This window comes from Xiphophorus hellerii, chromosome 14 (genome assembly GCF_003331165.1).
Source record: "Xiphophorus hellerii strain 12219 chromosome 14, Xiphophorus_hellerii-4.1, whole genome shotgun sequence".
In the NCBI taxonomy this organism is placed as follows: domain Eukaryota; kingdom Metazoa; phylum Chordata; class Actinopteri; order Cyprinodontiformes; family Poeciliidae; genus Xiphophorus; species Xiphophorus hellerii.
Genome location: NC_045685.1, coordinates 2,610,834 through 2,619,941, shown reverse-complemented (window position 1 = coordinate 2,619,941; position 9,108 = coordinate 2,610,834). Strand labels below are relative to the sequence as shown.

At 38.4% G+C, this 9,108-nt stretch overlaps 1 protein-coding gene across 3 annotated transcripts in view; it reads left to right on the top strand.

The window, feature by feature from the left end:
- Window positions 1-4,679, top strand: part of nat16 (N-acetyltransferase 16) — a 31,762-nt gene extending 27,083 nt beyond the window's left edge. For all 3 annotated transcript variants that reach the window (XM_032582766.1, XM_032582764.1, XM_032582765.1), the window contains 4 exons: window positions 5-230; window positions 1,838-2,062; window positions 2,162-2,496; window positions 3,399-4,679. In XM_032582766.1, the coding sequence (XP_032438657.1) occupies window positions 15-230; window positions 1,838-2,062; window positions 2,162-2,496; window positions 3,399-3,627 (1,005 nt within the window). In that variant the 5' untranslated portion in view covers window positions 5-14 and the 3' untranslated portion in view covers window positions 3,628-4,679. The remainder of the gene's footprint in view (window positions 1-4; window positions 231-1,837; window positions 2,063-2,161; window positions 2,497-3,398) is intronic.
- The last annotated feature ends 4,429 nt before the right edge of the window (window positions 4,680-9,108 follow it).

The window sequence follows — 9,108 nt, the reverse complement described above, 5'->3', positions numbered from 1 at the left end:
TCAGTTGCTACAGGATGAAGATTGATACCAACCTGACCATTCCTCAGCTTCCTGAGGCCCTCTCCCAAGCTGGTCTTCAGTTTGCTATTGCCACTGAGGAGGACTTTGATGAAATTATGGCAATGAGCAAGGACATCTATGGTGGTCTGGACTACCTTCCCACCAGATACACCAGCTGGCTCCAGGAATCCAACCGCACAGTTATTCTGGCACGCAAAGAGGGGAAAGTGGTGAGTTTGCTACTATCTCACATCTTCATACAAATGTATCTATTCATCAGCCGCATTATTAAGAACACCTTGCTAATACTGAGTTTGATCATGTTTTACTTTCAGAATTGCCTTAATTCTTTGGTTTCAACAAGGGGTAGAAAAATAACTCTTTATGCATATTTTTTGTAGCACATCCATGATGTAAAACTTGTGCTGGAACTTGAGTTCCAAAATATCTCAAAGGTGCTTTGTTGGTTATCTGGGGGGTGTGGTGCACAATAAACCTGAAACAACCCATAGGAACTGTTCATCTGCCTGTTTCACCTTTAAACTTATTTCATGTTGACTTTTTATGAAGCCACACATTGCGAGATTGAAGGATAGTTCTGGAGTAATAAAGTTTTGTTAACTTCTGGATAAATTGTTGCCACTTCTTTCTTAGATATTTTTTATGTTGTTTATTTCCTTTCAACTCTTCTTCCAGTTTCTCTTTACAGTGTGTTTTGCTGTAGCCTGTGAACAGCTTGACCTCAGTCATATGAAATAAGTCTAGATTTTGCTATAATTGTTTTTTTTCTTAGGATTTGGTTTGTTGGGCCAACCTAGAGTGGCAAGAAAAATATCCTCACCTCGACACAACCATCAGCCTGCATTGCTGATGCATTGAGGATGGCTCAATGTGTTCTAGTTGCTTGTGCCAAAAGTTTACCATCAAAATATAACATAAAAAACTGTTATTGTAACATACAGTATATGTTATGTGATATTTATAGATGCTATAGGCCCAAATGCAGAGAGACATAGGCAGCAAGTCAATATGAAGACTTAATAAAGAAAAGATGGGGAAAGAAAATGCAGGAAGCAAGGGCAGAACAAAAAGTAATCCATAACAAAAATGCCAACACGGAGATAGGGGAAGCCGGGGAAGTAATGGAGCATGACAGGAGGAACCAGCAAGGAATGTGAGCAGGAGAGGGATTTAAATACTGGGAGGGTGAATGCTGGAACAAAAGACCTGGGCAGACTGAGGAGAGAGAGAAAATGGCACAGGGGGCGAGCGAGAGCACACAAGAGACTAGGAAATTAACCTAAAGAATACCTGGAGCTAAGAAACATATTAAAACTAGAGTGACTGAGGAATTACTAAACAGACACACAGCTGACCTTATTAAAGAACAGGAACTAAGGAACACAGAAATGAACTAAACCCAAAACCAACTGAAACAACCCAACATCCTGACAGTTTATCTGTTCATTTTCAATTTTGGTGAGGCTGTGTCCATAGCGTCCTTTTGTCCGGGTGTGCTCCTCTGTTGTGTCTCTTTTCCATGCCATTCTTAGAGATGGTTGTGTGTGAAAGTCCCAGCAGCTCAACACTTTTAAAATATTCACTTAAACCCCATCACTGAACTTCTTTGAGTGGTCTTCACTACGTCTAGATGCACTGTAGCTAACATAATTGGAGAAGCTGCAATATTATTTACATTTACACACCTTTATATTTGCTAAATTATTCTTATTGCTTCATTTATGTCTGTGTGTCACTATACACAAAGGATTAGAGTTTTAATGAAGACTGTGCCATTTTGGTCACTTTTTCTTTTCTTGTTCTTATTCTTTGGTAGATTGCTCTGGAATCAGTGTGTGTGATTGATGACGGGGAGACAATGCTTGTGGAAGGTCTCCGTGTCGCTCCTCAGGAAAGGGGGAAGGGCGTAGCGGGAGTTCTGCTGCGCTTCTGCTCCGAGTTGGTCAAATCCAAGTATCCAGATGTAAAAGTGACCCGCCTGACTCGTGACGATCAGCTTGGGCCCAAGGACTTTGAAAAGTATCGCATCATCACCAAGCAGGTACAATTGGCAAAGCAAGCCCTAGAAATACTTTTGTTCTCTTTCTCTCTCCGTAAGCCGTTTCAAGAATTAAATGAATGCATTCCCTGTACTCCACAGGGCATTCTGCTGGTGCGTTTCAGAGCTGAAGAACTCAAACTGCGACTTCGCGAAATTATTCCGAGTGCCGGCATTCGTTCTTCACAGCAGCCCGGTCCTCCTCCTGTGCTTCTCGATCAAACATCTATCCATCAGCTCTACCTTACCACTGACTTGATGCACGACGTGCTTCCTAACGCCACCATCATTCAAGACTGGCAGCCATTCAAGCTTCTACCGAGCAACGTTGCGATCCTACTGAAGAAGGAAATCGACTGGCTGGTGGATGATGTGTCCAATCCGACTGTGGCCAGCCTCTGTACCTTCCCTTTCAAGGTGCCCATTGGAGATGATTGGTAACTTTTCTTATTTTTTCATAGAACAAGTTAAATAGGTCTTTCAAATTAATCATCACATAATTACAACTATTTTAGAGGACATTTGTCGCAACATTTCCATTGGCTCAATATGGACATAGTTAGATGAAGAATAAAACATTGACTACATATTTAAAATTGCCTAGATCCCCCGTTCTCAGGCCGCTTCCTATTTGTCTTTGTATGTCTTACACAAGTTACAGAAAATATGGAATGCTTTCACTATATTAATTTACTTTAGATGTACTTGTAATGCAACAGATTTAGACCTCACATATAATAAGGAAAGCAGGTTTAATGGAATTAAATTAACCTCCTGCACATCTACCAAAGAGACGGATTATAAACAAGCACCGTTTTGTATATTCTGTGGATATACACAGTTCAGACCAAAAGTTTGGACACACCTTTTAATTCAATGAGTTTCCTTTATTTTCATGACTATTGACATTGTAGATTCACACTGAAGGCATCAAAACTATGAATAACACATGTGGAAATATGCACTAAACAAAAAAGTGTAAAACAACTGAAAATACCCCTTATATTCTAGTTTCTTCAAAGTAGCAACCTTTAGCTGTGATTACTGCTTTGCACACACTCTGCATTTTCTTGATGAGCTTCAAGAGGTCGTCACCTGAAATGGTTTTCACTTCATAGGTGTGCCCTGTCAGGTTAATAAGTGGGATTTCTTGCCTTATAAATAGTCATGAAAATAAAGAAAACCCATTGAATGAATTAGAAGGTGTGTCCAAACTTTTGGTCTGTACTATATATATATATATATATATATATATATATATATATATATATATATATATATATATATATATATATATATATTTATCAATAAGTAAATGTATTCTTTTCTTCTGACACAGGTATTACCTGAACATTGACATGTTTGGTAAAGACCTGAGTTTGGCTCAGCAGCAGTTCCTGCGCCACCTTCAGCGCCACACAAACCACCTGAAGGGTCATGTGATGTGCCAGATATTCCTGGAGCCTGGTCTTTGGAGGCCCATGACTGATTTCTGTCAGAACACTTTAAATGTAGATTTGGTGAAAGAGTACACTGAGCAATGTGTGGTGGAGTCAGATCTGATCTAGCAGAAGAAGTTAAACGAGGTAAAGACGGAAGAAAGGAAGAAAGAAAAAAAAATAGAATTCAAATACACTAAAATAAAAAAACAAAACAAAAAAAACATTTTTTTTGGACAGAAAGATACTAAGATAAAAAAGTATATTTTAACAAACATACATTCTGATATATTTTATTCAATGGAAAGTGAACACTTATGGGGATCATTAATGCTGCATAGTCAAAAGAGTTTCCTGCAGGTCAATAGCACAAATATTTTTGGCAGGGTTGTTCTGAACAGAACCTTGCATAAAGTTCAATGCATGCAAAGTTAGAGACTTCTAGTGCTAAATCTGAGGAAAATTGACATTTTCATTGTGTCAGTATGTTTGAGACAAAAAAACAACTAAATAGTAAATCTAGTGTAAGACAAAAATCATAACCTTCTTAGCTTATTAGTGTACTTGATGTTAGCTCAATTTTGTACATCCCGTTTGTTTTAAAGGGTAAAGAGGAATGGAAAGATTTGTTTCGCTGGTAGCAATAATGCATTCTAGAAATAGTACAAGTGTTCTTTTATTTTTGAAGAGATAACAATCCCTTTACCTCATTTTCAAACCTTCTTCTTCTTCTGCTCTTTCTGTAAAAACTGAAACTTTATATATGTTTAAAGGCTGAGTTGGGGTTACTAAGTCTGCACAAGTTTAAAGGCACTTTAACAAAAACAATGGAGGTGTTGAATTATGAGAAGGGATAGTTCAGGATCAAATAAGAATTACAGATTCCCTTCATTCCTGTAGTCGCAACAATAACTAGGGTTAGGAATATCAGTTTAAATGTGCATTAAAATTATGTTAATATGCTCTGATATAAATACCTGATAGGTTTGGGGGTCTTCTGAACTTGACAAAACGCTCTACAAGTAGAAACCATTTTTAAATTTCACTTGGGGCCAGATGCTTCTTCCCCTTTTTTCAAGTTTTTGACTGTAGAATATGTATGTAACAAATCTAATGTAAAAGAGTCACTTCATTGGTACAGTGTTGTGCTAGTTAATCTTAAAAAAAAAAAAAAAAAAAAAGTACTCCGATCCAGCTTTATTTATGTTCTAAATTCAGTTTGGCCTGCTGCACTGCAGCTGGTCCTCCTCTGTCCGGCAACACAACGCGGACGGAAAGTTTAAAAGTGTTTGTTTATTCTGTTACTAGTTTTGATGAGCCTCCAGTTAATATTCTCGCTTGTAAAGAAAGAATATTATATTCAACAGGCGATAAAAAGAGGGATTAAAAAAACCTAATCCAATAATCCCAACGTGCGTCCTTCCAGAGTCTGCGGCTAAACGCACGCAGACTCTGAGCAGTCGGTCGGATCACGGCGAAGGAAAACACTGCGCTTCTGTTAAATGGCATCAGGCTGCGCACACAATCACACACACACACACACCCCCGCACACACACACACACACACACACACACCCACACACCCACACACCAACACATGAAATATACATATTCTTAAGAAGTGTATGTTTTATTGTTCTGATTTAAGATTTCTCGTTTTCACTCCGATATTGAACTGCTCCCACTGAGAACTCTGCTCTCACACTGACTCTAGTGCCTCTTGCACAAATGCATTCTGCTTTTTGTCAGAAAGCTCCACAGATGTGCACTCTCATGTTTGTCCTCTATGGATCAACACTACCGATACAGGCATTAATATTAGTTCTGGATCGATACTAGAGTGGTACTATTACTTTATTAGTTTTGTCCTGTTTATTAGTTGTTTTTTTTCTTTACTTGCAGTAAGTTTAACAGTAGACTTCCTTCCATAAGTGCAAGCAGCCTCTCATGTACAGCCGCAGCTGAACACACGTCTGGGTGTTCGACAGGAATTTGATCCCAAACGCGCAACCAAACCGTTCTGAAACGTTTAGCACTGACGGAGGTAAAATCTCACGTTTTACCTCATTAAGCAATGACGCTGGTACAAAGTACCTGTTTTGGACGCTCTGCTCTTTGTGTTTTACATGTAAATAAAACATAACATAAAGCCACTGCAGCTTTGCTCTGTTTAGCAGCTCCCGAGTTAGGACGGATTTTTACATCAACTTAAAATCCAGCGTCTTCCTGATCTGGTGACAGCCAGGATTCTGGTGTCATACCGATTCTTGCACCATTTTTTTTTTTTTTACCCAGTGCTCTCGGCTGAGATTTAAGTAGGTCAGGCTCTTCAACTGGTTAACGTTGTGATCATGATAAAACTTTACATTGCCAGGTTTAATCGCCACTGTTTCAAAACACGAGAGACTGAATGAAAACCTTTGTATCTCTTCCCATTCTATGTATCATTAAGGATTGCAATGAAGGCTTTTTAAAATGCATTTTTCTCAGGCTTATCCGTCTGTACTTCTCTACAAACTGCAGCACTGCAGACAGAGAGGAAGCCTGTTGATTACAGCTGAAGGGCAACATAGTGGTTTGATTTAAAGGCGCGGTATTATGTCTAAATCGACTTCTTGAGCTTTACGTCATGGTGTGGTGTCATTCCCTCATCAAAAACGTGCCCATAGAGTTGCTTTGATTCTTTCATGAATGTTTGAGAAATCCTTGAACTTCCCATGGCAACCGTTCAGGTTTTTAAGACGCCTGGGGGAACCAAAGGCCGCCTTTCACGCACAGCTCCTCTCCAGAGATGTAGTTTCCAAGCTCCTGCATTACAGTGCACTCTGCTCCTTCAAACTAGCAGCAGCAATTAGCAAACACATCTGTTCAGCTCATTATATGAACTATTTCTCAGTTCAGTCGTCTGATGAACGTTTGCGAACGCTTCATAGCGTAATGTTGACGCCCTGGAGGCAAAGTGTGGGAAAGAGCAGGAACGTCTTAAAAAGGCAGAGGCCCAGTTACAAGAGGCTAAATTGCAAAGTCAAATTTCTCTCGAGTCATGTTTGATGTATACAGTAGTTTTATAATAAGTGATAGTGACAGTTACTGTGTGCCTATAGAAAACACATAATACTGCTCCTTTAGAGGTTGAACAAGTTCACAGTTTAAAAAAGAACTCTGATCAGTCCAGGCAGAGAAAGACAGCAAATTATTAGGTGTGAACATCGCCTCTCTTTTCCTGCAGCCATTTACTTACACTTCTACACTTCTAACAAATCTATTTTTAATCAGAACACTGGCCAACATGTGCAGTGTTTTAGGAGAAGGGAAACGTATTTGTTCTGCACAGTTGCCATTAGAAGCCACTGTGGGCGGTTTTAGGAGTCAGGTCAGCTTTGAGTTGGAAGGACGGAGTGATGAAGGTGTGTGCCTTGTCCTGCTATTTATGTTTTTTTTTTTTGTTTTTTTTTAGCATGTCAGTTGTTTTTTTGCAATTTAAAAAGGGGACTATTCAAAGTTTTTAAAATTGTTTGATATTTCTAAAAACCCATCTTAAATAAGCTCTGTAAGTACATAGTTCATCGTAGCTACTATTTTTGAAAATTTGCTGAATACATTGGTTTTTTTTTTTTTTTGAAGACATATAGCTGCCATTATTCAGGTTACCAATGGAGGTAACATGGAGTGTGTTGTTTGGTTTGGACTCATGAAGCTCACACCCATTTTATCAGCTCCATGCACTGTATTCACATTGTATTTAACTTTATTTCTTTGAGTCAAAACAAGAAGTATCTGCAAATTGATTCTTAAAATATTAAAACATTATTTTACATGTTGTTTCACCAGCAATGGAAGAGAAATAAAAACAAGGAGACAGCATATATCTCTGTAGTGATTTGACAGTATTTGTTCAGACGTTCAACATGTGAAATGTAACAGGACCACCATCATGTCTCCCTTTCATCACACATTTCCCTATTAAAGTCACCTTGGTAGATTGTTCAGGTTCCTTCTGCAGGTGTGACTGGCAAATGTTCTGATAAAGCAGTTTCTGTCGCTTAGTTACCCTCGTGACTAAAACAATTCCTAATTGTGCTCTGCCTCCTTTTACATCACTGCTGAAGATGCTTAGACAAACTACCTTTCACTGATCTACGACACTCTCACATCCCATAAAAAATTATTTCGTTCTGGTTAAATAAAGCAAATTAGCAAATCTATCTGCATGTCTGTGTGAATTCTTTTCTTTTTTGATGCCGATCTTAAAACCGATCAAGTCACATGTGGTGATTCCTAAACCATTCAGCGATCACATTTTGCCATCCGGGCGGAGGGCACCGTTGGACCAATGAGCTTACAGATATTCATTTAAAATGGGTTTTAAACTATTTTTTTTTAAAAACAAAACATCTCAAGTCTTAGAAAGCCATCATTGTGGTGCTCTGTACATCTTCAGTGATCAGCTTAAAATCATTTCCGGGGTCAGTTTCATACATGTGATGTCTCATCGTGGTTTTAAAAGATACATGTATGTTAGTCAAAATAGAGGATGCTTCTCTCAGGAAGCCGTAGCCGCACACTTAGCCCAACCAATAGATGTAGATATATAATCACAGCTGCTCAGCAGTGAGTGGATTCTTGTCTATTCAACTACACATTCCAGAAGACACAGGTTTGTGTCACACACTGTGACAGCTATGAATGTGGAGAAAGTTTGTCAATTGATAAACATACGGGTTAAACAGTAAGATAGTTCCCCCAACTCCATCACTCTGTTCTTCCAACCCTGAGCTGGCTTGACTCATCAAAACATCTCGTTTTCCCCGACAGGTCAGACCAGAGGTACGGCGCTCTGTGGGGAGGCGTAAATAGGATTATACCAACTTATACCAACAGAACAAATATCTTTACTCGGTTTACATGTCGGCGTGTACATGCATGTTTTTAAGAACGGTGTACGTGTTTACAGTTTACAGTTCTCGTTCAATTCGGTTAGTTTCCCATAATCTGGGATGAACTCCGAATAAAACCAGCACATTTCAAAGAACACGAAAATGTCACAATTATTCAATAAAGTCCAGTGAGATTGTACAGGTTTTTTTTTCTTCAACAAGAGAACAGAAAAAAAAAAACACCTGTGGCCATAAAGGACACAGCATCATGTTTAATCCTGCTAATAGACACAATCTGAGTAAAGGACCAGAAGTGAACAAAATGCAGAAGGTATTTGTACATGAGACACTCAACATGTACAGAAAAATGGCTCCGTGGAGAAGCCATTCGTTTTTGCAAGCCAGATGTTTTTGGGACGTGAGATCTGACTTTTGAGTGGAAACATTAAGATGCTATAATTTAAAATATTTGTTCTCATATTTTGGAAGAATATTTTCCCAGTAAAGGAAGGTGTCAGACACCAAGCATATACTTTATTTATTAATTTTTTTTGCATTAAATATTTAATATTCATAGTTAATGCATGTGGTAAGAGTTTTGTATGGCTTAGTAACATCTTTACACTTTTCAATCTAGTTACAAATATCAATTTGGATTCTTTTTTTACCACTTATATCACAAATTATACATATTATGATTGATTATTCAATCGGTTATTACTCAAGAGAAAGC